Source organism: Callorhinus ursinus, unplaced genomic scaffold (genome assembly GCF_003265705.2).
Source record: "Callorhinus ursinus isolate GAN/ISIS: 27379988/994484 unplaced genomic scaffold, GSC_fseal_2.0 scaffold7, whole genome shotgun sequence".
NCBI lineage: Eukaryota > Metazoa > Chordata > Mammalia > Carnivora > Otariidae > Callorhinus > Callorhinus ursinus.
The window spans coordinates 51,546,145-51,574,035 of NW_027397069.1; the positions used below are offsets into that span (position 1 = coordinate 51,546,145).

The window sequence follows — 27,891 nt, forward strand, 5'->3', positions numbered from 1 at the left end:
TAGATCTCGGATACTAGCCTTTTATCTGATAAGACATTTGCAAATATCTTCTGTCATTCTGTCCGTTGCCTTTTGGTTTTGTTGACTGTTTCCTTTGTTGTGCAAAAGCTTTTTATCTTGATAAAGTCCCAATAGTTCATTTTTGCCCTTGCTTCCCTTGCCTTTGGAGACATGTCTAGCAAGAAGTTGCTGCAGCTGAGGTCAAAGAGGTTGCTGCCTGTGTTCTCCTCTAGGATTTTGACAGATTCCTGTTTCACATTTAGGTCTTTCATCCATTCTGAGTTTATCTTTGAGCATTACACCTAGCTTTAAAATTAAATATTTGCATGCATTCTAATCCTCTAAAAGCTCCTATTCCAAAAATGATATGGTAGCTCTCTTAACCAAAATACCTATTCAAATGGTAATCCCCAATTTTGACATACCAGATAACAAAAATTATTGCCATTTTATCAAGCCCAAGTTGTTAAGGTTGAGATAGTGGGTATTGACTAGATTATCTGTTTTTGTGTTTGACAAAGGTGGATATTAAATATATGCAGACTGTAGACATGCCAAAACATTTACACAATTTTCTTTCCTTTTGATCTTTTTGGGGGGTCACTCATGTACAAACTCAGATGGTAAACTCTGTCTCTCAGAAATAGGGAGACAGGACACTGAGTAAGGTGTAGTCTTTGGCAGCTGCTTTTATTACTGGAATTTTATTAGGAAACTGTCAAAGTAACTAGATTTCACAAGAGGATCAGTCAATGCTAACTTGTCATGAGCATCAGCTCCGGTTTCTGGATCATGAGGCTTGCAGGGACGTGCTGGGCAAGACACCAAGTTCACAGAGAGTGCTGCCAGCATTTAATCCAAGTGTATTGGGTCACTGGGGTAGACAGAGAACAAAAGTCCATAACATCTCAGCGGCTGCTATGTGACAAAAGGCACAGTAACTGTAAAGAAGGTTGGAACGGGAGCCATCCAGGGAAATGTCTATCCCGCATCAAGCATCTGTCTTGAGTCGGGCTGTGTACAACAGGCTGAGTCTATGTAGTTTTTACAATCAAGACCACAGTTCTGCTCCCAGAGACAGACTAGATTGTGTCTGTGTAGGTGGATAAAATCATTCAGTTGGTTGAGACTTTAAAAGCTCATCTAGTCCAACACATTGCATCAGACAGACTCGATTGTCATAATTTCTAGACACACAGGAATCCGTTCCGTTCTAAAATCTCGGTAGGTAAGTCTGTTTCACCACATTTCCCCACCTCTCTCTGTTTGGCATCTCTCTGGTCAGGAAACACTTATTTATGTTTAAAACGAGTCCATTTTAAAAACATTATGTTTAATAATGTTTAAAATGTTATTAAAAATCTAGAAAAGCACTTGGCATTGTGTGTAAAGCATGGTTCCTGCCTTCGCATTTGCTGGACTTCGTTTCTTCTGCCAACTTTGGTAACCCTTCATTCAGAATGAATTTTCCCGAGTTCCCACACTTTATGAATTTGTTATAGCATTTACCACATTCTGATTTTTATGATGTTTTGTGTGTGCATGTGTGCGCCCGTTATCTCCTTGCTGGATCAACAGACTTCTAAAGGCATAAAATGGAGAAGTTGGGATCAGCTCGACAGTCTGTTTTGCCAAATAATTTGAAGGAACTTGAGGATCTATGTTTTACTATCCAATGTTAATACCTTTGATAGAGCAGAAACTTGATAAATCTGTCAAATTAAAATGAACATCTTGTGCGTAAGAAGTGGAGATAGTATTATAAGTGGTCTTATTGCTGAGGCAAACAGCCTAAAATATCTATTTATAAGCCCCTGGTTAAATGCAGTTTGGGATACTATATAATAAAATACTGTGCCCTACTGAAAGGATGGAGGCGTGTCTATACATACCAACATGGAACAATCACCAAGGTATGGTGTTAAGTGAAAAAAGTGAGATGCAGAATGATGGTATGGAATGCTAGTATTTGTAATAAAAAGAAGTGTGTATGTATGCATTATGTGCATAAAATATTTCTAGAAGGATGCAGAAAGAATTAGTAACAGTGGCTGCTGATCAGAAGGACAACCGGGGGATGGGGAAGGGGGAGTGGTGGGTTCATAAACCAACTCTCTGGAGATAAGGAGAAAACCCTGTGTTAGAGTTTGATCATAATTGTGGTGTAAATACCTCCATTGTGGCCAACTGCAAGCTCACAGTGATACAACAATAGGCTCACAAAGTTGGCTCCCTGAGGTGATAGGAGGTGGCTTTAAAGCATATCTCCAGACACAGAGCTGGGAAGGTGGCCTACCCACTGTAGCCCCTTTGGTACAATTTGAATTTCTGATGCCATACTTGGATTGACTACTTAAAATGTTAACAAACTCTTAAATTTAGAAAAATTTTCCATTAGCCTTCTCTTCTCCAAGAGCCTTAGTTTTCTTTCCTTGAGAGTACCTGTTTCCGCTCACCTCTACCTGGTCAGTCTTTCCATTAGGTGATGTATCAAGGCAGTCTTGTACAAAAAGGAACACTGAAGGTCTGTAGCCTCTTGATCAGCAGAGAAGGCAGCTACCTAAGTGTGGAAGCTGCAGGAATGTTCAGGCTAGGAAAGAGCCACTTCCAGAAAGAAGCTGCGGGTGAAGCTGGGACTCACGGTGTAAGCAACCCCAGCTTTCTAGCAGTCGTGTGGGTGTGTGGATCCTCTGCTGGTCAGGATGTAACCAAGGACGCTTCTCCAGCATAGCGGCCCACCTGAAAGGACACTGGCAGGTGGGAAATTCCCCAGCGTTCTCCCCATGCTCCTCCCCCACGATGCCTGGCGACCCAAGTGAGGACGACCAGGCTAGAGAGTGGACATCAGTTACCGCCAGCCAAAAAGATTCCTTCTCCAATCTCTCTAGAAGCCACCTTGCACCAATCCCCACATCTGGTTTTTGTTCACGACTGGGGTCAATGTGTCTAATACCAGCTTACTTTTCCGTTTTTAGCTGAAATACTTCTCCTTAGACTGTTAGAAGCTCACCCTGCCCTTGTCTATCACTTATCACACCTGACGGTTTATTGAACCTCATCAGCGGAGCACAAGGCCTGTCTTATTTAGAGGCATATTTCTAAAACCTTGCACAATGCCTACCACATATTAGGCACTCAATGCGTGTCGGCTGAATGAAGTAATTAGTAAGTTATGCTACATTCTAACGGAACTTTCAAAAGCAAACACCCAGAGACATCTCATAAAGGGAACATTTTATTTGGAGAGATCTTGAGCATTACTTTATCTTCATTTTCCATTAAGGCAGTTAACAGTCTTCCTGGAGGCAGGTGGGGGAGAATCATCTGAGGCTACATTAAATTCAGTCTAAGATGAAGCCAACCACTTTGTATTCAGATACAGCAGAAATACAGATCATGAGCTAGGAGAGGCCACAGACTGGCTTCTCGAACGTGCTGCGGAGGAATAGATCCAGGGCGAGTCATCTCAATTGCTTTGAAAAATGGCTAAGTTCCATTACATGCCGTCCCTGAAGAGGATACCTCATTGATGAGCCCTGTTACCGTGACGGAGGCAGTCTAGTGTTGGTTCACAAGGCTCTGTTTCTTCTTAGCCTTAGGTAGGTTTTCACGGAGATCATATCATCTATTACGGCTGCTCAAATTCACACTGCTCCTCTGGTTTTGTTTCAGAATTCTTAAATGTCATATGTATATGACTCTGTGGCGGGGGGGGATGTCAGGGGGTGTGGTGGGGGCACTGTTCATTGGCACATGTTGCCCCCTTGAGCTTGGGGGTGGCAAAAGCTTCTACACTACCAAAAAAGTAAACATTGAGAATATGGCCTGCAGCAATCAGATGTACTAAGATCTAAGAGCAAATGAAAGTCGAGCTGAATTGCTTCCAGTCACCAGATAGTTAGCCATACACCACAAGGAGATCTAGCATGCAGGACTAAACGGGCGGCGAGGCAGGACCTGGAAGGATAGAGGCTTTGTTGTGGCTCCACACTGCCCCCTAGTGGTATGATACTCAATTACACCTTCCTTGGATGTAACCTGCCTAGTTAAAAAAGAATCTCTCTGAAGGCACAGTATTCAAGATGTTAGACCTGGTCTGAGCCCAAATAGTAGAGTTAAAAAACAGAAGCTTCCTATTGGCTGATAAAACCAAAACTTACGACATTTGGGACACAAGTTCTGAGGAGAGGCTCTGAGGATGTCTTACTTCTGCAAGTCACCACTGACTCTTGGGACCCCAACAGCCTGACTGATCTGTCAGATGCTCAAACATGAGGATGGACAGCAGAGGTGGGCCACAGAGAAGGCGTAGTTCTGACAAGACTGTAGGAGAAGGGGAGCAGGAGGAGAGGCCTGGAACAGAGCAAATGCTGGCCTCCAGAAACAGGCTTTAGGACTGGTTGGATGAGTCCCCCCTCCTGGCTCTCACCTTGAACAAAAAAGGCAGCCAAATTAAACTGCTTTGAAATATTGTTAAAATTAATAACACTGCAGCTACTATACTTGACTAATGGCAAAAGCAGGAAGGGTGCCTGGAAGATAAGTTTTTTTTTTCCTTTTCCTCTAGATTTTCAAGAAGCAATAAATTCAACGATAACAAAGATTTGTAAGAGGGTTTTGTCTGTTCGTTTGCAAAGAACGAAGCATTTTTGTTAAATACAGGAAAGGCTACCTGGCTTAACAAACATACACTTTTTGGAATCCTATATAATGTCACCAAGTTGAAAACTCTGGAATGGCTTCAATCATCCTCATGCTTCCTGTAGGCATCCCAGGCTGAGCAATCAGGAACGTGCGTGTCGCCTCCCCACTGGGATTTACACCCTCTTCATTCCTTTCCCCATGAGGCAAGCAAACACTGTCATGACCATTTTGGGGTTCACTTCGACCAGGTCTTCTGGAAGGGCATACACTCTGGCACCAATTTTTCGGGCCATAGAAATGGCATACCTAAAAGGGAGGAAAGAAGAATGAGAACCGCCTGGGCAACAAAGTGTGAAAAGTGTGAAGGGGATCCCTCAGGCTCACAGTTATTGCCGTTCCACAAACCACGTACCACGTACCACGTAGCACACACCACGTACCACGTACCACGTAGCACACACCACGTACCCTATCCTCGATACTCTGCAGCACTCGTTCTTGGAATAGCCAGAGTCAGTCATGGCATCCTCCCACTTTTGTGGGCAAGTCTTGGCCCAACAAAGCTCCTGACTCTATCAGACTTGCTGTCTAGACTCAGGATAATTACCAAATTTATTATCTGTCTGTAGAGACCCCCTTAGCTCTTGCCACTTTTGATGCCTTCACCAGGAGGATTCTCTTGGGCTGTAGAGCAGCAGAAAAAGTCACAGAACTGAACCAGAATGTGTGCTGGGAAAAGTTGGCAGATTCCATTTCCACCACAGGCACGTTTTTACGAGGAAGAAAAGCGGGGAGATGCATCTGTCGTACTTCGACCTCACACATCAGTTTTATTGTTTGTTCCATTCCAGTCCTTGCCCACATAGGCATGTATTTATTTATGTTACTATAATACTAGTATAGCCAGAGTTTTATATGACACATTTTTCACATAAGATTATTATGGCTCCATTGGAACATTTTGCTCGCTTTTTAATTATATGAAAATAATTTTTATGAGTTGTAGTCTATTTTCAAATGAGCCCACACTACTACCTGGCAGTTCTTTTATTCACCTCATTTATTATCTAGTCACCTCTTACAAGGACTACTCGAGAGATCCTCCATTCTACCCACAGCCCCATTACTCCCTCTGCTCTGTATACTAAATTTATTCTTCCTCTATCGATCATATTAAATGAAAAGCATCAGGCAGGCATAGTCCCCATTCCTTCTCCTTGCCCATTTCTCAATCACTTGTTCTATATTAATTATTAATGAACTAAAAATGTACTTTTCTACTATAAATATAGGAGGGAAGTTGCTGAAAAATTAGAAAAAAGAGCTTCAAAAAATCATGCAAATCTTGCCACCAAAACATAACCATTTTTAGCATCTTGTATAATCCCTTTTACCCATTTTTCTAAGGAATTTTGCATCATGCCCATAGAGACTAGTGCTTGGGAGGCTGGGCTCTGATGTCCCTCAGCTGAACCACTTAGCAACTCTAAGACCTTGGGCTCTGTAAACGAATTTAAGGAACTTTAAGTTCTTTAAACCTAAGCACATTCCCCTTGAACAACTAGGCCCATTTTTGTTCTGTTTTGTTTTGTTTTAAATTTCTGGGTCTTCATTACGTATTCTTCCCTCTACCTGGAGTATTCTTTCTGCATCCTTCACCTGTCTACCTCTACCCTCCTTCTTACTGGTCCTTTCAATTAATCCCACCTTAGATGTTATGTGCTTTGTAGAGCTTTGTTTCCCTTCCTGTCTCTTCCATAGCACCCTGTATCCTCCATCTAGCCCATCCATCTGTTGTAGTTACCATTTATAATTCCAGCATACAAGGAACACAGGCCCCCAACTTTCCCAAATTGGGAACAGAAAGAAGAATACTGTTGAGGTTATATATATATACAGGGCTGCTGGGCACTATTCTACTTGTTAATTGTGGAACTTTCTGACGGATTGAATTGCATCTCCCCCCAAAAAAGATATATGGAAGCTCTATCCCCTAGTAACTCCGATTATGACCTTCTTGGGAAAGAAAGTGGTTTCAGGTGTAATTAGTTAAGATGAGGCCCTGCTGGAGTAGGGTGAGGCCCTAATCCAATATGACTAGTGCCCATAAAAGAAGAGAAGAGACCCAGACACACACACACACACAGAAGGAAGACAGCCATGTAAAGTCACAGACACATAGGGGAGGTCATGTGAAGATGGAGGCAGAGACTGGAGGGAGGCACCTATAAGCCGGGACTCTGGCCGTCACCAGAACCTAGGAGACAGGCAAGGGAGAGATTCTCCCTCACAACCTCAGAAGGAACCAACCCCGCCAATGTCTCAATCCTGTGCTTATAGCCTCCGCAACTATGAGAGAATACATTTCTGTTGTTTTAAGCTGCCCTGTTTGTGGTACTTGGTTAGGACAACCCTAGCAAATAATACAACCTGCTCCGAGAAAGGCACCACTCCAGCATATCGGTCAGCAAACTTTCCATAAAAAACCAGGCAGTAAATATTTTAGGCTTTGTGGGCTTTGTCACAACTACTCAGTGCTGCCCTTCTAGCAGGGAAGCAGCTAGAGAAACTACATAAATGAACAGGCATGGCTATTCCAATAAAACTTTATAAAAGCAGACAACCATCCAAATTTGGCTCACAGACTGTAGTCTGCTGACCCTTACTCTACATGGTAGGCTGCCCTCAAGCAGCTGCTCCCAAGCTGGTTACAGACTGGTCTTGAACCCCAGTCCTGCCCAGTCATATCCATGGATAATCACAAAGGGGGTGTTTATATTTGGGCCTGGCATGGACTTTATTTAGGAAGTCTCTGATAGATTACAATTAGGAAATGGGTTTTACGAAACTATAGGCTTGCTTATCAATTGGAAGAATATTCTTGTTGTTCTCTATCTTGCTCCCATTCTAACACTAGGACTCTTAAACTGCTATCATACCATATCTAAAGTAATGATGATGGGACACAGTAAATAATGAGAAGAAAAAGCAAAGAGTGCAATAAACTGTTTGCACAAAGGCACAAGCAACCGACTTTACAGCTTTCCAGTTGCCAGTTGGGTCCTCCTCTCCCTGACCTCAGGTTTATTTACGTACTTTGCATTGTTGAGTTTCTCGTCATCATTCAGGTTTTCTGTCTTCAGAAGGTCATAGTTGATGGAACCTGGCTGAATGGCATCAATGAGATCCAGAACAGGCAGACTTGTGCTAATCTTTGGATCCTGCACAGAGAGGAAGAGTTAGTTTCATCAGTATGTCCCCAAGTTACTTCTGTTCAGCTCAAGGGAAGTAGGTGGTTCTCCCCTCTTAAATATGAAAGATATATAGCCTGATCTGGGAAATGCCACAGCGTTACACATGGGGTTTCAAGTCAGCTGTAGTTTCTGTAGGCAGGGGTGTCACCAAGTTCCTAGTGGCTCTGTAAGTGGAGGAAACCCACTGTCTGCCAACAGGCAGGGAGTGGTTCTCACGGAGTGAATGGAAGGAAGTTTGAAGGACATCCCGGAGCTGACTGGCAGGGATCATGATGAGGACCCAGCTGGGTAGGAGCTTCAGCACATGCTCCTTTCTTGGAGACCTCAGGGAAAGAATCGTGTCTGTAGGTCCAAGGAGGCAGTCACGGCAGTGTGATTAATATGCAATGACACTAACTAGTACTGGTCAGTGCCTCACGGTTTGCCCAGAACTTCTTGTAGGTTACCTCATGTGTCACCACCAGCCTCAGGTCTAGGCATCTCCTCTTAATGGACAGTGAGTAAAGGGAGTTTCTGAGTTTTGGTGACTTACTAGTAAGTGGTCGGGCTGGCATTTGAACCTAGTTAGTCGGACTTAAGAGCGTGAGCTCTTTCTTTGGCATCGAAAACATTTTCATGTTCACGCCTAGAGCTGTGAGTGCTCCCGTCTGCTATCCCCTCTCCTGGGCACCTCTGAGTGCATGCATGGAGAGGTGATTGCACGTGACCCTCTGAGCACAGTCAAATCCAAACACCGCACACCTTGAGGGTCCAAATCAGAATGCATTCTTAGCAAGAACAAGCTATAGGACCCCTGCGAGATGCTAGGTCTCCAGCATCGGTCCTCTGGAGGAGAGGAATGATATTTTAAGAAGTATAATGGGTCCATTTTTATTTACTCCTTGGTAATGTGAGGACTATTACAAAATTAAAATCACCATGTAATCGTAATCTAATTTCCAACATAAGCCTGAGCTTCTATCTCCATAGAACCTTTTGAAGAACCACGAGGGAAGCAAAATGGAGGGATCTGAGTTTGGCCTCCTCCCCTGCTTTCTGCCCACAGTCTTGTCAAAGCGCTGACAGGCAGAGCTCGCTAGCATGGATGGGGCGGGACGGGGGAGCCAGGACTAGTTCCAAAACGGTTAATCAAGAGTGAACTGTGTTCATTTTTTTTTTTTTAAGGGTTTCACTTAAAAGGACTGTGGGGCTAATTGGACATTTTCCTTTTGTGGTTGTTTTTTTTATTTAATTAATTAATTAAATTTATTTATTTACTTATTTACTTATTTACTTACTTATTTATTTATTTTACTTAATCAATTCTATAATGACTTTGTGAGAAGACAGGAGAAAATTAGCCCAGAGCGACACAAGGAGTAAAAGAGTTGTCAAACCTTCTCAAGAGTGAGTCCCCACGAGAACAGCCCGGACGCCACAGGGCGTCCTAATAGGCGGCAGCGGCTGCTGTTGTACGGACAGACTGCCGCCCCGGGCTACCAACCCGAGCGCGAGCGCGGCGGAGTAATGCTTCAGTGACCTGTAGCTACACGCTGCTCTGTAACCTCCCCTCACAGGTAAAGGCGCTTTCTGCTCACTGATGGATCATCTCCTGCAATTACTAGCTGTAACCTCAATCCCTTGAGCTCCAGTTTCCTTACATATAAAATGAGGTAGCCAGTAAAGCTGCCTTCACGATGTTGGTGAGATGACACGAGGCATTACAAACAAGGAGCCCCTGGTGCTCAGGGCACAGTCCATATTGAGAGTGCTCCCAGATTTGGCCTGTTGTCTGCTTTTATAAATAAAGTTTTATTGGAACACAGCCATGCCCATTCATTTATATATTTTCTGCAGCTGCTTCCTTGCTGCAACAGCAGAGTCCAGACAAAGTCGGCCCTTCCAAATCTTTTTGGAAGGACTTGCTCATGCCTCTCACCAGCCTCTCTGCTCCTATCTCTGCTCGGCTCTTCAGACTGAAGGGTAAACTGGAGGAGAGACAAAGGCGGCCATTATCTGTGATGAGCTCACAGGGAGTGGACACTCCTGGTACAGCACAACTCAGAAATACTGTCTGCTCTTTTTGATGGGTGAAATTTTAATTTTTTTTTCCTTGATTTTGAAGCAGAAGACTGAATCATGACAAACTGCCTCACCAATCGTGTTAATACAAACTCTGAAGGGATCCCTCCCCCTAATTCCTGACCTTTAAAACAAAACAAAACAAAACACAAAAAAAACCATAGTTAAGATGGCACAGACATTATGACATGAATCAAGTGCGCAAGTCCCTAGGGGAAGGATCCAGCTAATGCATGAAACATGAGTTAAGAAATTTAATAAAGTATAATGCAGTTTTTAATAAAAATGGGATTTGGATACAAGTACACAACTGCTTTTCCCCAAAAAACACCACAGGGGAGATCTTTTAGCATTTTATATTCCACCATCATTAAGAGTATAATCTGAATCATGAAGCTGTGTGCATTTAAAAAATATTATCGTATTTTACGTTACTTTGGAAGAAAAATGCCTAAAATAATGCATTTAAAATGATGGGTTTTTAAAACTAGTTATTACAGGAGAAAGTGACAAGAAATTTGTCAATGAAATGGCCCGTGGACACCAAAACAATAATGGGTCATTCAAGCAAAATCAAAATTGGAGGGGAAGCCTCAGACACCTCACAATGAAGGTCACTTTAAAATAGAGTGAAAACAATAAAGATAAGCATAGAGCTCAGGTGGCTGTGAGCAGCAGACTAAGACTTTTTACCTTGAAACTAGAGATGGATGAACTTTTTGCCGCTTCCTTCAGTGTTTCATTCACCCAGTTGACAATAATGTCGTCATTGACCTTCTGCCCGCCTCCAATTTCTTCAAGAATATTCAACGTGTACCTAAACAAAATCAAGAATGATTGCTGGAAAAAAAGTCGCTAAGGAACTCAATAACACAGAAAGTAGCCAAGGTAGAAATGTTCTTTTCTTTCTAGGTATGCCTCAGAAGATAGCATGGACACCATTACATTTGCAAGGAAAAAATAAAATAAAAACATTATTTCCTTTTAGAATATAATTTAAAATGTAGCTTTGTGGTTATTATCGTGAGATGCAGAGCAAATGCCTCCTTCTAAGCACTGTCATTGCTCTGCGTAGGAAGGGAAAGCAGAAGAGAGGGAAAGCAAAGCAAAGATTCAAACCTGTGACACTTTTTTTTTTTTAAGATTTTATTTATTTATTCATAAGAGACAGAGACAGAGAGAGAGAGAGAGAGAGAGAGAGAGAGAGAGAGGCAGAGGGAGAAGCAGGCTCCCCGCCAAGCAGGGAGCCCGATGCGGGACTCGATCCCAGGACCCTGGGACCATGACCTGAGCCGAAGGCAGACGCCCAACCACCTGAGCCACCCAGGCACCCCCGTGACACTTTTCTTAAAGGAACCACAAAAATGGAAGGACAAGTCAATGTTAGAAAAACCCAAGGGGCCAACATAATAAAGGAAAAATATAAAAGAGTTCCCTTCTTATACCATAAAAGTAGAAATATCAGGAATACACAGACCAAAGTTAATCTTTAGTCTGAGTGTTAAGAATCACCTTAGGTGCATACTGTTATGAGAATTGGTTTTTTTGGGGAAAAGATTAAAAAAATGCTTCAAGGGGCATCTGGGTGACTCAGTAGTTGGGCATCTGCCTTCGGCTCAGGTCATGATCCCAGGGTCCTGGGATCGAGTCCCACATCGGGCTCCCTGCTCAGCGGGAAGCCTGCTTCTCCCTCTCCCACTCCCCCTGCTTGTGTTCCCTCTCTCGCTGCCTCTCTATCAAATAAATAAAATCTTAAAAAAAAAAAAAAAAGATGCTTCAAGCTCTAATAAATCAAAAAGTAGAGTGGTAGGTGTAATAACTAGAATAACTTTCTCGCAGGGAAAGCAAGGAGAAAGTCAAGGTGAGAAATACTTAGTCTGGGCCCAGAGATGGGACTAAAGCCTAAGGAATTAATAGGTATGAATGGGATAAGGCTCACGTGGATTTTCAAAATAATCCTATCCTGGAAAAAGGCCCCAGTTTTGATCAGTTCTTGAGATGATGTTTTATGGCCTTACTGGCTTCTTATTTCCTGATAGTAAGCATGGGTATTGAGTTATGAGCATTTACCGTAACAATGAAGCATTTCCGCCTGGTGAATGCACTAAGAAAAGGCAGGTGAATGCACACTTCATCCGTCATGTCTATATACTGCCTCATGGGACAAATGGAGTTTGATCAGCTAGAGGGTCCACTCGTCTCAGGGGTGAATTCTCACTTCCCTTTGTCAGGATGCCCATACTGCTTTGTTGACAGTGTAGGGGCCAAGGGCATAAAGATTATTTTGAGTTAAAAGCAATCAAAACCCAGCAGATTCAGGAAAAGCTCTTTTCCTCCCTCCAGACCTGCCGAAAAGAATTTAGATGGAGGACCTACTCCTGGAAGAGAGCTATCAGCATAGATAATTGCATTATACTATGAACGAGGTATGGTAGACACGGGGGAACCTAGCAAGGCCTGTTTGATCAAGGTCCTCTATGTCCCATGTTTCTGAGTGGCCCCACCAAACATCCGTTTACCAAACATTTACTCTCTTCATCTTCCTGTGAATTACATTCCTTTTCTTTGAAGGCCCACACCCCTTCCCCTTCTCCTTAGTCCAGAATGATGTACAACTTCATTTCGCCTGACCATCTTTGGAATTTCCACGTCTGTGTGGATTCCTGTTCATACAAAATTAAATTTGCTTTTCTCCTATTAATCTGTCTCATGCCAGTTTGATTCCTATGCTGGCTAGAAGGACCCTGAAAGGCAGAGTAAATTCTTCCTCCCTGACAACACTCTCAAGTGGACAGAAGCTAGGGAAGAAACTGGTATACACAGGCTCACCTCAATACAAAAGTGTATCTGTGCAAACACAAAAAGCCACCAAGGACCAGGGAAACTGAGAGACATAGAGAAAAGCATGGAGGCAGCTGGCTGCGTTCAGGGGTCTGAGTACGGTCCCTCATGGTGGCACAGGATTCTGGTGAGTACAAAATTGCCCTTTTTTGCCCACCTCAAGGGAGGTGTGGCGGTTTAAATGGAATCGTATACCCACCTGTAAGTACAACGGTAAAAACAAAGGGAAGAAAGGACAGAATTGGGTTGGAGTCTCTACTCTGGACAGTCCACTAAAAGCACTAGCTACAGATTCAAAATGTAAAACAAAAATCAATGTGGCCCAGGTCTACCTAGGATTTTCCTTGTGAGATAATCACTCCATACCATCAAACATTTTGGGGGGCAACAGTGCTTTTATTAACTGGAACCTCCAGACAGTATCCCAAGTATCGCTGGTTCTTGCACACTGCCCTGTGCTGAGAAACCGTCGGTCACAGTGAAAGGGTGTCACGAGCCTTAGCTTCAGCCAGTGCCCGATTCAACAGAAGAGGATGGATGAGGTATGCGTGCGCAGCGCCGGAGGGGCTGCGACTATTACTTGCCTTTCTGCCTTCTAATGCTTGTTTCATTTATTTAACATTTGACCCAGAGGGACCAACTGTGATGTTTTGTTTTGCAAGGACCTATCCCAAATTCACTGTCCATAGCCTGTTTGATCTGGGGTGAATTCCTCATTTGCCTGCCTCTTTGTTCATTTGCTGGAGTCTGACACCGCCGTCTGCTGGCAGCTTCCTTCCTTCCAGCTTCTGTCTCCAAATTTATACATACACTGTTTGCCAGCTTTCTAATCTGAGAACGATTTCCAGGCTCCTGAAGGGGAGACGGAGGTTTAAGCACACATCTCTCATTTGTTCTTAGGGGGAAAAAATGACACACCATTTATTGTCCAGATAAAAGGCCAAATTAGCACATCTGTGCAATCCAGTGAAATAAATTCCAACTAGAACTAGCTCTAGATTTAGTAGGTCTGTTAATGTGTGGCACAGAGAGGAAAAAGATCCCTTCTCGTGGCATTTACATAATTATCAGTCATTCCATCACCTTCAACAGTAATGTATTTCTCTATCCACTTTCTTATAGGCACCATTCTTGAATAAGCACTCATGAGAAATGTGACTGATTAGCTAGGTAGGGACAGCAGGCTGCAGTCTAGACCTTATCGTATATAAACCAGCTATCAGGTACAACATCGGGCCGCGTTTCTATAAGATTACAGAACAAAGATGGTATTACAAGGTGATTTTTCAGGTATTATGAAATTCAAAATGGCTTAGAGTTGGCCTGAGCTTTTTTTTTTTTTATCATTACAAGAGAAAATATCAAAGATTATCTCATATTCAAACCCAAAAGTCAACTTAACCATTCCAACTAAAAAGATCTGTTTTGTTTTTTAAAGCAACCAGTAGCCCAAGTCAGTGTGTTAAGAATTAAAAACACACATCACCACATCAAAAACTAATGATGTATTGTATGGTGACTAACATAACATAATAAAATTAAAAAAGAAATTAAAAGATCATTTGTAAAAAAAAAAAAAAAAAGGAGTGAAAAATAACAAGCAATGCATTATCATACTGCTCTGTCTTTGCATACAGGCCAGACCTCCTGAATTTACATGAACTTGGCAAAGAGATGTCTATAGCGTTCTGCTTGAATCAAGCACTTTATGATGAAGTCGTGTTCAGTGTCAGAGCCTGACGTAGTTTTGGAATATAGGTGAGGTTCGGTGGGGTGAGGTCCAGAGCCGACAACCAAGAAAGAATTCTTGAGACGTCTTTGGAGCAAAATGGTGGTTTTATCAAAGCTTGGGGACAGGACCCGTGGGCAGAAAGAGCTGCTGCCCTGGGGTTGTGAGCGGTAAAAACAAAAACAAAAAACACACACATGAAAGACAATAGAGACTAGGTCACACGTTTCTGAAAATACGCTGGTGCGGCAGCCCGTAGGGGCTTTCAGTGACATCCTTCCTAGATGTATGCAGCAAGATAGAAGATGGGGCTCAAGTTCCTTTAGCTCTGGAGTTTTCTGTCCCAGAAGAGCCTGATGACATCTGCCTTTAAACTTCAAGGAGACCCCAGTTTAGAGATGAGTAGTAGAGCGCTACACTTGGTAAAGCAAGTGTGAATCAGGTAGCAAACTCCATCATGATCACTTCTGATTATACCACATCACCTGGGAACACTGACATACTTAGAGGACCATTATGAGTATCAGGAACTAGAGACAGTGGCTTGGGAATAAAGCTGAAGTGCCTAGAGACACTACACACCTTGTCTTTGCCATTCACTTGTGAGACATCATGTAATGTGACATGTGGTTTCTGGAACTTCCTTCCAGGTAGAAAATGAATTAAGTCTCGGTAACATAGGCTCTAATAAAGGGATATAAGATTTCTGCCTGGTCAAGGCCACTAGGATGGGGGAAAGAGTGAAGCATTTAAAAGTAAACTATTTTACACTTAAAGATTTGCTATCTTAAATTCTTCCCAAGCTCATGCTTTCGCACCAAAAATCGTTTCCTTTTCTTGTATTTTCTATTTATGTATTACATTCTACCTTGCCAAAGGCTCTCACGTTAATTCAACTCTGAAAGGTATCTAAAATAGTCTTGTGACGAACTAGCAGGAAATTCTGCTTCTGGCCATGGTGTGGTAACGGGGACCGGCCTTACCCTTCTGCCCTACTGGACAAAGTAAGCACGAAACAGTGGTCCCTGAAAGAAGGAAAGCAAACCTGGTGAGCCCTAAGACTGTCCCAGCTTATTGTGTGAAGAGTTTCCAGGCTGTAGTGCAGAGAGAGAGAGAGAACCCGAGCAGAGCATAGCAGTCCCCCTGAGTTGAGAGGACAGGATCGAGAACTCAAGGAAACCAAGGGGCCTGAAATTTGTGGGGCAGAATACCAGAGAGGAGAGAGCTGCCTGGAGAGGAAGGAGTCATCTGGAAAGAAAGCTCCAGACATCTTCAGAGGGTTTGCCATAAGTCTTTAGATGCGTATTACTCAATGCATGTGTGTGAGCAAACTACCAGAAACTGGGACAAGAACTGTCAGAAACGAATGAGCAGAATGATTCTCAGAACACACACAGCACTGGAAATAATTTGGTTCCCACCAGTCAGAGTAGAAACACCTCATGATACCTGGAGCATCGAGTTCAATACTCAGAGGAGATTATCTCAGTACTGAGAGACAAAATTAGCTCAAGACTATTTAAACTTTTAATAAGCCTCAAAAGGATCAGACTGTGTTTAAGTAGCTTAACTGCATCCCAGGAGAAAATTCAAGAATATTTAAAGGAATACAGAAATATCAGCACACAGCAAGGTGAAATTCACAATGCCTCACATACAATAAAAAATTAGTAGGCATGCAAAGAAGCAGTAAAATATGACCCATAATGAGGATAAAAATCAATTAATAGAATCAGACCCAGAAATAACAGCTACTATAATTATGTTCTGTATGTTCAAGAAGGTGGAAGAAAGAGACATGGGAGACCCTGAAAAGACCCAACTCAAATTTTTATCCATGAAAACTGTAATGTCCAAGATAAAAAAATATATACACTGGGTGGGATTGATACAAGATTAGACATTACAGAAGAAGAGATTAGTGAATTTGAAGACAAAGCAATAGAAATTATCCCAAATGAAACAGAGAGAGGAAAAACGAAACAGAGGGGAAAAATGAACAGAGTATCACTGAACCTTGGGACAACTTCAAATGCCCAAATAGGTATGTACCTGGAGTCCCCCCAGAACAAATTGGGGTGGATTATACAGGAAATATATTTGAGGAAATAAAGACCAAAAGTTTTCCATATTTGATGAACATTACAAACCCTCAGATTCAAGTTCAACAAACCTCAAGCATGCGAAAGACCAAAGCCCATTATAATCCACTTGCCTAAGAACAGTGGTAAAGAGAAAATCGGAAAGCTAGAGAAAAAAGACATTACATACCAAGGAATAAAGATAAGAATGACAACAGATTTATCATTGGAAACAATGCAAGCCAGAAGGCAAAGAGCACTATCTTTAAAGAACTGTAAGAAAAAAACTATCGATCTAGAATGCCACAGAGAAAATATCTTTCAAAAATGAAAAATGAAATAAAGACTTTTTAGACATCTAGAAGCTAGAATGCTTCCTCCTCAGCAGATCTACACTGTTAAGAAATATTTCAGAGAGAAGGCAAATGATATCAGATGGAAATCTGGATCTACACCATGGAAAAGCACTGGAAATGGTAAATGGGTAAGTATAGTACATATAGCACATTTCCCTCATATTTGGAAAGCCTCCTTAAAAGATAATTGACTATTTACACAAATCTAAAAATAAAAGGTTGGAAAAAGACATGTCATGCTAAAATTAATCGAGAGAAAGCTGGAGTGGCTATATTAACATTAGAAAAAGTAGATTTCAAAGAAAATGGTACCAGGAATACAGAGGGTCACACCATAATGAAAATTGGGTGATTCATTAGGAGGATAAAACCATCTAAAATATTTAGGAATCTAATAAAAAAGCTTCAAACTACCTGAAAGAAACTTAAAAGACCTGAAAAGAAACAAAACAAACAAAACAGGAAAATAACAAAACACTCCTTTGGTGGTTTTAAGTTTAGCTTAAAATATCGTTTTGCTGGTTCAAACCACATTCCTGAACATTTACTAGTATGTTTCCAGGTCAATAATATACTCAATAAAAAGTCATTTCCCTGAGTTACGTTACCTTCTCATTAACTGCCAAATCAAGGCTAATGTTAGAGTGCGGTTTCCTTCATTGAGATCTTGTCCCCCGATGCCAACCAGGGAGAACTTAGCTTGATTCTTCCCCAACTCCACTGCATAGTTACAATTTTCAAGCTGTTAATGAGCAAGAAGGAAAACATTCTAATGTCATCATCTCTATGATGAGAAATACAAGATACTAAAAATAAAGACACAAAATGAAGTAAGTGTTGTCAGGCTCAATGATCTCTCAAGTCTTGCCTGGTTCTGCAATGCTAGGGTTTTAAACTAGTCCAAGAATTTCCCATCTTTTTTTTTTTTTTTTAAATAGAACCCCTCACTTCCACCAAATCATATTCATAGTGTACTCTAAGTGCAAAACCAAAATGAATTCATTATTTTGAACACTGTCATGGCTATATCACACTCCAGAAATAGAGGGCCATGCTCAGTTACCTGGCCATGATATTCCTGAAACAGCTGAATGCATGGAGATTGTCATGGAAAATCTGGATTCTCCATCCTACATGCACATAATGGGCTGTCATGTGGGACAGGGAGGTATTCCCATGGCTACGCTTGATCATTAAGAGCCAAAAAGACAAGGAATGGTGAGAAATATGTGTGCCAACCCATCGCTGCTTTTACAAAACAGTATGTTCCCACTGTGTTGACATTAGACAAACTATTTGTACAAGTCAAACTGTCAGTACAAAGCTCTAATTCTTCAGGAAATTAGAATAAGGATCCTGCTGGTGGAAAAGCGACCCTGTGGCTCTGCTTGCTCTAATTATCTTAATTAGAATTTTTACATCATAATGTTTAAAGACATCCAACATGGAATTATAAATAAGTAATCAACTGAAATAATGGACTCACTTTAATGAAACCATTCAGGCTTCTGATTGCTGTGCTATAATTTAATCCCTGGATAAACATTACTTATCTAAGTCTGGCCTCCTAATAAAGTATTCACAGGGTGCCCTTGCAGGCTTGTGACTTCACCTGCCCGTTGGAACATCTGGAGAGTCATTGTTTACCTTCTTCATGTTGCCCCCCAGTTTGGGGTATGGTGGTTTGTTTACTCTGTTCCAATCAACAGGGACTTTAATCTTTTCATAGAGCTGGAAGATGACCAGGGCATCTGATAAGTCACTGGACAAAAACAAACACAAAAGAATTCTCAGAGAGCCACCATTTATTAAGGGCCTACGGTGGGCAGGCACTTCCTTATATATCGGCACAAGGAACGTTTGCAACAACCCGACAGAAATTGGTTGGTTATTTGTAGCTCCATCTTTAGAGGTGAAGAAACTCTGACACAGAGAAACTGAAGAAACTTACTCGAGGTCTCTCCCAGCTGTGGCTACCTATGCCCCTGGAGCTGGAGCATGCTGCCTCCAGGAAGAGAAATATGGTTTCAACAAATGGCACAGGAGACACGTCACCATAAACTTAACATTTTTTTGTTTTGCCTGCTTAGGAGCAGATCACAGGCTTACAACATGTAGTAAATGTGTCCTTTTGCTGGGTTATGATTTTGTACTGAAGTGAGTTTCTCAGCTAAAGAGCCAACACCTGCAGCTCCATTTGGCACTAGCCCCCTTCTCATCAAGGTGCACACATTTGTGAAGAGAACTGCACACCACAGAGATATTTGAAATTGCGGGGATCTTCCAAGGTCTCAGTGTCTCCCGTTAAAGGTGAGTCCCCACATGCTCTTACCTGTACAAGTGATTGACTCGAGGGTTAACGCCCAAGGAATTCATCCAGTTCCTAAATGTCCGCTCTTCCCTCGTCTCACCTAAATTAATGAAGACCTGTTATCTTTCGGGCCCCTAGAAAATGTGCCTTTTTTATGATCAAAGTTTAACTAAAGAGGCTATAATAAAAATTGAACCTAGAATGAAAAAACCTCATTCAATAAACCTTAACGGATTTGGATGAGAATTGTTATTCTGTGTTCGTTTTTTCTTTTCTAGTCCAATTCAGCGAGTGTTTCTATAGCATCTATTAGTAGGGCACAAGTTTCTGTGTGGAGAAGCAGTTCACAGTCGGCCCCCAAAAGCTTACATTCTTTCAGGAGAAACAAGACTTTTAGGCAACAAAGCGAGATCATGCAAGCCCCAGGGCTAACACATGAGGTCAACATATTTGCTACTTGAGTTGAAATAGGAGAGGGAACAGTTTGGAATGGAGTGGAGTTTGAGCTTCACCTTATAGGGCTAGTAAAACCTGGACCGGAAGGAGGAAATAGGAGAGGATTTGAGGCAACAGGAAGTAGTGGGAAGAGAAGACAGCATACACAGGAGCATGAAGGGAGTGACAGACAAGGTCTGTATTAAAACCATCAGGAAGTCATTTTTCAGGGATCTGTGTGATTCGCGGAGAGAAGGCTGCTTGGTGGCTGCAACCAGAATTGGGGCTCTCTGAATGCCAACCACCAGATTTGGGTTGACAATGCCCGTCATCATAGGTTCTTTTTGTTATTACGACAATAAATTCTTCAGCAAGGCACAAATATAATGAAGGCGGAAGTGTGATGTGCCTGGCAGCAGTGTGCAAAATTACTGAAAGGCAATATGCATTTAAATTAAACATGCAGAGGGGAGGATGTGTGCTACCCACACATGGGCACATTCAAATGCTTGATAAATGGAGGAACAGGCCCCTAAGACCTATTGAAACGGTTGGTGTATGATTTAATAAGAGTCCAGAAAACAGTAAGGAAAAATAACAATCTAAAAGCCCTTCTGCAGGAAGAATTGTTAGTATTTACTAATTCAGTAGATTTAGGGGTGAAGAAGAGGAAAATATCAAAGTGGGACCCAGAGTTTTGGAGACTGAAGAAAAAAAAAGTGGTATGGTTAATGAAAATGGAGAGTTTCTACAGGAGATGGGTGGGAGGCGGGGAGGGCAGAAATGCGCCACAGGGAGGAGAAATGATCATTTCTGTTTTGTATATGCTGAATTTCAAGTGATAGCAAAGGAACCAAATGGGGATGTTCCAGAGGCAGCTGGAAGTGGGTGATTAGAGGGCTTGATTTATATACTTGGTAGTCAACAAAATGCCTGGACCCCTGACCACAATTTATCAAATGATACAAATGCAGCACTGTTGCAATACGGATTGAATTTTGCACTTCCAGCTTGGGTAGAGCATTGCAGGGGGAAAAAAAAATCAATCAATACTTTAAATCTGGATTTCCTTTCTTTGGCGATATGCATTTGGTATTAATTTTGTCTTTTTTTTTTTTTTTTTTTGTCTCAACATCCAGACTAATTCATGATGGAAAAAAAGAAGAACCTGACGATAGCTACACACTTTTCATCCAATCTTAGGGCACTAACCCCCAAAATACAACTGTCAGGGATTCTGCCTCAAAACTTTTGCTCTGCCCCACCCCACCTCCCAAATCCAAATCCAAGAAACAAAACAGAAACAAGCACCTCACTAAGCACCTCTCAGCATTAAGTTAAATATTTTTAGATGATGGGCGGCTGCAATCTCTTGCGTGAGGAATGAACACTCAGTCCATTAAGTACATAAATTAGGTTTTTGGAACTCGGGATTTATTTCACCCGATAATTAAATGCATTGTCTTCCCTAAAACATTTAATTCTGATAATGGATGAAGCTTATGTATAATGGATGTGATATAATGGTATTTGATTATTCCTGCTTGGCTGTAATCGACCTGATTAATCTATTTATTCTCTTTGTTACATACCAGAGAATTGATGACCTGTTTGCAAATCTTCCCCAGCACGTAAGGGGTTTATATCTGTTTAGCAGGTAATTTCGAACTGCCCTTGAGTTAGAGTGGTGAATGCTTTTCTGAACCTCTAAGCAACAGGTTTCCAGTTACCTTCAAGAGCCCCCCAGTCGATGTCCTGGTTCTCTGGCTTGTGAAGGGCAGGATATCTGTTAAAAAGGTTGGCAATGAAAGCCAAGTTCAACTTGGGGTTCCCTCGGACAACATCGGTGGCCGTGACAAACTGCCGGCACCCCAGCCTCTCGGCCTGCTGCAACATGCATTCTGCCCTCTGGATGTCATCCTTCTCCTGTAAGGAAGAACGGCATGTCAAGGTTGGGTCAAGGCTGTCCACGCAGAAAGGAGGCAGGGGTAACATGAACAAGAAATGGGAATCTTACTGACACCCTCGGTGTTTAACCCAGATCGACACTTAATCACAGCAAAAGATTACTTATGTTTGCCTGAACCGAAATCAGCAAGGAAAAGGTATCTCAGAAATTGAGAAACTGAGTCTCTCGTCTCTATATAGAACCATGTCAGATGAATGCTTGGTTGTCCTGTTCTTCAAGAGATTCGGTAGATTCTATAAGCTTATTTAAGTTGATCTTAATTATTTTCAATGATGAAGTTTCCTTTTTCTTATTTGCTTATACAGACTCTGTGAGATTTCGTCTACCAACAGTGTGCATTTATTGTCATAAATAATACTCCTATTGTCAGTTCATCGAAGACATTTACACCCGTCAGTAAGAACTTCTGATTCATATAGCCACCTTTCCCACACGGAGCTGGTGTGCGTGCAACTCAAACACAATAAATGTGATCAGTTAGTCAAGCTATATATTGTCATTGATGAATCTACAGCAGCAATTTGGCTTTTGCAGACTTCAGATTGAGGGCTTGATATGTTAAAAGTCTATTCAAATAGTTCTAGAGAATCTCCAGTCATTTGTAAGTAGACTCGTATGAGAACAAGTTTTGTTGAAATGTGGTCCACCATTCTTAAAACTCTTAAGAGTTTATGAAACCACCAATTTTCAGAAAACAAAATTTTAAATTGTTTATTAACATAATGCTTTATTAGATGACACTGCACATTACACATTTCATGAACTTGTCATTTGGGAATGAGTTGACTCTAATATTACTCATTGGATTTAATTCTAATGATATCAAATGAGGCCCAAGAATAAATGAGGCAACCTCTCAAGGTGAGTATTAAAGTGGTGGCAAAACCAGTTTTATCATTCAGACCCATGCTGTGCTGTTTTTAAGAGCTCTCAAACCAGACACCTCTAAGAACTCACACAATTGCACCCAGTCCTTTTCTCTGATTACCTCTCCAGTGATGTAGGGAGGTAGGAGTGTGGCTGGGTGAATGCTGGAGTCGTCCTGGGTTTAAATTCCTTCTGTGTCAGGTACTGGCTCTGTGGCCATGAGACGGTTACTAGCCTCTCTGACCTTCAGCTTTCTCAACTAGCAAAGAGTTATTAACACTTAGCTTAGTGATATTTGCGAGGGTTAGAGACCATGTATGCAATGTGCCGAACATGGTACCTGGCACCTAGTACCAACAGATGGGAGTGTTGTCTCCTTATTACTACCAGAGGAAAAGGACCCCAGCCTTGGATCAAATAACTTCCAATAATCTGTCATATTAATTAATCCATGTGAGACTCAGTTTTTTCATTGATAAAGTGAGAATTTATTTATTTGCATAAATATCCCACTGATTTCCAGAAATAATACTCAGGCACCTAAAAATAAACATAATAATACCTCTTGGTGTCCCTGAGTCTCTTAAATGATGAGACATACCGACATGCCTAGCATGGTGTGTGGCAATTGAGTGGTATTAGTTTCTTTCCTTCCTTACTGTCTATTTTCAGATGCAATTTCCCACCATTATCATGCAAAGCCATTAACGGTTGTTAACAGTTTTAACAGGGCTTTAAGCAGACGCATGAACTCATGGAACCCCAGAGTCAAGGTCACACAGGGCCATGGACTGCCAATACAAAGGCGGCATCACGTTCTCTAAACACAGCTTGGGACATGGCCTTACCCTTAGTCCTGACATGTCAATAACAACAGCAGGAATACCTTCTTCATCTCCTTTTGGAGCCACCTGCTCAAGCAGGTGGTAATAAGCTTTTGAGTCCTGTGAGAAATTAAGAAATTAAAATTTCAAAACAGCACAGCTAATCACATACTTAGCACGATAATAATTTCTCAAAGCAAACATTTTATATTTCTTATTTGACTGTCATTCAAGAATGCAACTTAATTAACAAAGCTGGAAGCATTCACTAATTTGAATTTTCTATCTCTCGTTTACATACTGTTATCGGACCTTCTCTTTTAAGGGAGTATAACAAACATAGGATACATACAAAAGGCAACCCAAAGAAGCAAATGCTATTTTGTTGTTCTTAGGGGAGGAAAATAATTCATTTGTAGGTATTAAATTGTATATAGGAAAATGTATATACCTTTATATTGCTGCAGAAGTCAGTCAGCTAAGGTTTAATTAAAAAAAAAAAGTGACAGAAAAAGGAAGCAGAAGTTTAATGGACAGTCAGCAAAAGAAAAATAAGGACTTCAAAGACAGAAGGTTGAAGCGTTAACAAGCAATCATTATGTAAAAGGAGATATTAAGATGACAAGCACATTTAATGTTTATCAAGAAGTTTGAAAAAAATGGTTCAATTTAGTGATAGCAGCTTGGATACAGATATTGAATTCTCCTGTTTTCCTAGATTTACAAATATGCTTATTGATGAAAAGAACTCATAGAATCCTAGTCTTAAAATTGTAAATTCACGCTCATTCAATAAAAGCATAGATAACCAGGTAATTTATTTAAATAATTTAAAAGCATCTTAATTTCTCTTAAAGACTGAAAAATCAGCTGTTCTCTTTTTGTTTTTAAAACCAGGCGGGGCCTGGGGACAGCAGAGGTAGGCTCCCCACTTGTGACATTAGAGATGTTAAAACCAGAGAAAGCCTGCCACGGGCGCTGCACCTGGGGAAAACTCTTTTCATCTCTCCCTTCCACCCTCCCCTTCTCTTACTTTCCGATGTAGCTATTTTGAAGTCAGTGAAAGTTGCGTGCAGGTGTCGGGCACAAATCAAAACTGCCTACCACGTGTTACATCTGCTTAGCTTTGCTAGGTCTCCTCTCATTTTATCTGACCCTAATAAACCCTTCTCACTTGCTCCAGGGTGGGTGTTCTCCCCACGTTTGCTGACCTTGTGTGATTTAAGGGCACCTCCCAAAGCTGCCAGATACTCAGACATACGTCACAGCGCTGACCTTGGGCAGGATGCAGCTGCCTGCCCCCTGGGTGACAGGCACCACCCAGGTCTATGCTCAGCTTGCCAGCTCCTATGGTTATTATTCTAAAGAACACAGCTTTTTAGTGATGAGAAATCAGATAAATTTATGGCTCAGACGAAGCAGCCTAATTTTGGCTGAAAAGCTTGAAAATATTGGCTGAAACAGGTGCAGAGCTTAACTGTTGAGCACCAAGGAAGATAACGCTGCTATCCAGCTCCTGTTAAATCCCCATTTGGTTGGTGGTGCCAGGTCATCAATAACCAGTGAAAGTGGTGTAGTTAGAAAAATGCATGTGGCATTATTAACTTAGGTGCTAAGGAATGGGGGACTTTCCATCTAAAAGCTTCCATCTAACCAGCACCACGCCTGGCAGCCCTTGCATCCATGGCAGGGGGAAGCTGTCACTCAAAGGAATACAAGCCTGGGTGACTCTTAGTGAGTCTTGTGACCTTTCCTCTGACTCTTTCTCTTTGGAGAAGATTTCTTTTTAACTTTTGAGAAAGTGGAGACTGAAAAGGTTTTCTCATGCTGCATCCCAGCATCTCACACCGCTCCGTAAGCTCCTTCTGTCTTGGCCCATCTGTCCTTAGTGCCAACAGCTGTCTTTCACCCTGACATGGAACTTTTCACCAACTGGAAAACCACAGGGCATGCTTCCCTCAGCCTTTCCCCCTTTGGATCTCTGCTGTAGGACTGCCTGCCCTTCTACCTGCCCTGGGGGGCATTCTCATTGCAGACGGTTTCCAGAATCATTATCTTTTAAAATCCACTCTGGTTTCTACAAATGAATACCTTTCAAGAAAGTCACCGGTTGTTTTAGAGAGGCAGTATGTACAGTGCTCAAGGACGGGGATGTTGGAGGCTGACTGCTGGGTTTGAATTCTGACCCCGTTCCCCAGCTCCGTGAACCTGAACAAATTACTTAAATTCTCTTCTACTTAGTTTCCTTATCTGCAAAATGAGAAAGTAATAATCTTTACCTCAAAGGTTTATCGTGAGGATTAAATGAGCCAATACACGTAGAAAGCAGGTAGAACAGTGCCTGGTATGCAGTAGACACCGTGTTTGGTGTTCTTAGTGTCCTCAGAAGAGGAATCCTCATTGAATTTTTTTAAAGGATTCCATCTGATGCTCCCATCAGATGCTCCCCGATTTTTGATAAAATCAGAAGGACATCACTAGTCCTACACATACTCTTCCTTGAAAAGCAGTCTGACCTCTTGCCCTTCCTCCTTCTACTTGCTGACGCTGTCACTCCAGGGGAGGCCCATCTCCCTTTGATGCTGCGGCCTCGCTAGGACTTTGGACAGATCTGCACGGGGGCCCTTGAGAGGAGCGGGCAGCTCCCACGGCACCAGCTGCAACCCCCCCCCCCCAACGAACTCCGTAGAGCCTCTGAAGTGATGGAGCCGAGTCTGTCTTTTCTCCACAAATGCCCCAATTCCCCTCTCTGCTGCAGTTCGTCCTGTTCAGAGCACACTCCTCCTACCTTGATGTCAGTACTGAAGTTGCTGAGCCTGTTGCAGCCTGCGTTCTCCAGGTGGTAGTTAGCCCACCTCAGCAGGAGCTCCTCAGGGGAGAGTTTCATCAAGTCCTCCAGACTCTCCCCTTCTCTCAAAAGAGCAATCAGAGCTGAAGAAGGACAAAAGCCGAAGAAAAATAAATACAGGGGATATCTGAAGGGATCAGTTAGAACTTCAGCTGAGCTCTGTTAGAAAGCTGACAGAGAAGCCCCTCCCACGGAATAAACACTTTATTATCATTCCCTAAAAAGGAAGGTAAGGTTTTGAGAGCGTATCTATTATCCTCATTTTTCAGGTGGGGAAGACATGTCACCAGTGAATCTCAGCACTATGCCTAAGAAGACCATGGCCATGGCACCCAAGACTATCAGGCTCAGAAGGCTCCAGTGGGTCTGTCAGACCACATTTCACAATACGACAACAGTTCTGCTTTCAAGAGATCAATTTTGTAATAATGACAATTGTCTTCTTGTCTACTCCCAGAGATGTTTATATTTCAAATGCTTACTTGCATAATTACAGCATCTCGAAAACTGTAATCAACTCGCCTCTATTTTTCCCAGCTGAATAAATATGTTTTGCTCAGCTAGGTTTAAATTTAGTTGCGGTCATAATTTGTAAATCAATATTCTTTCTCATGGGTTCTAAGTTTCCTATTTGCTTTTTCTCCTCTATATTATGTTTAATATATATTTGGTTTAAAAATGGCAACCCAGGGTTCTTCTCTGGTTATTGTGATTTGGAGATATAAATTAAAAAGTATGTATAACTAAAGATTAGAATTTGGCTACAGATTTCATAGGGCTCTGTCCTGGAAAGCTAAAAGGTAATCCTGTTTTTTTTATGATTCTTATCACAATCTACTTCTTTTATCTAAACAACAGGGCTGTACTTGTTTAAATGCAGATAGGATGGGGAGAGGAGACAGAGTAAGATTGACAGCTACAATATTTAGTTGCGAACTTTGAAACCCTACATGTAATCTTCCATAGTCTTGGTAAGAAACAGATCAATTTTCTCCTAATCTGGTGCTATCACTTCGGTGTATGAATGTGAACCGCTTCATCAAATACAAGTTAAAAAGGAGTCTATTTGTTACAAAGTATCTAGAGGCAAAGTGAACCCAGAAAAGCCCTTGAGGTTGGATCCCAGACAGCCAGGACTGAGCTCTAGGTTCTAAGTAAGCGTTATGATTAGTCTGTGGTCTTAAAAAGCTTTTGCTCTGTCATTTTAAAGAGTCTGGTCAGTGTGGATAGAAACCATTTAATGCAATGGATTCGATGTAACTATAGTTTTCAAAAATTGAGGATTCTGAGCTTGACTATTCTGACATCTTCCCCCTACAGCCCCCAACACATGCATTAATAAAAAGCCAGGCCACTAATAACAACTTGTGGCTTTGCTCATACCTTCATTTCTACTGAGTTCGATGTCAGCAAACAATCCAATCTTGATGACTTGCCACAAAAGTCCCAGGACCAGATAAGGCTTCCCCTCCTTTAAGTCCTCAGCCCCAATGTTAACCACATGGCATCCAATGGCTGAGGCAGAATTCAGAGCCAGGTTCAAATTCTCCTGAGGTAGAAAAAGCGTACAAATGTTGTTTTTAACTTTGCAGATGTCAAACAATGATTCCTGGATGACAACAATGCTTTGCTTCTGGAAAGTTCACAGGTCTAGAGGCATGGTCTTCACTA

The 27,891-nt window shown here is 41.8% G+C and overlaps 1 protein-coding gene across 1 annotated transcript in view; it reads right to left on the reverse strand.

Annotated features, from left to right (window-relative positions):
- Nucleotides 1–3,222: 3,222 nt before the first annotated feature.
- LCP1 (lymphocyte cytosolic protein 1) overlaps nucleotides 3,223–27,891 on the reverse strand; it is a 52,223-nt gene continuing 27,554 nt past the window's right edge. The window contains exons 7-16 of the mRNA XM_025874863.2: nucleotides 27,604–27,769; nucleotides 26,161–26,303; nucleotides 23,397–23,492; nucleotides 21,443–21,638; nucleotides 19,299–19,377; nucleotides 18,614–18,728; nucleotides 17,575–17,708; nucleotides 10,653–10,776; nucleotides 7,741–7,865; nucleotides 3,223–4,950 (exon numbers count right to left, since the gene is read on the reverse strand). Of these exons, the coding sequence (XP_025730648.1) occupies nucleotides 4,818–4,950; nucleotides 7,741–7,865; nucleotides 10,653–10,776; nucleotides 17,575–17,708; nucleotides 18,614–18,728; nucleotides 19,299–19,377; nucleotides 21,443–21,638; nucleotides 23,397–23,492; nucleotides 26,161–26,303; nucleotides 27,604–27,769 (1,311 nt within the window). The 3' untranslated portion in view covers nucleotides 3,223–4,817. The remainder of the gene's footprint in view (nucleotides 4,951–7,740; nucleotides 7,866–10,652; nucleotides 10,777–17,574; nucleotides 17,709–18,613; nucleotides 18,729–19,298; nucleotides 19,378–21,442; nucleotides 21,639–23,396; nucleotides 23,493–26,160; nucleotides 26,304–27,603; nucleotides 27,770–27,891) is intronic.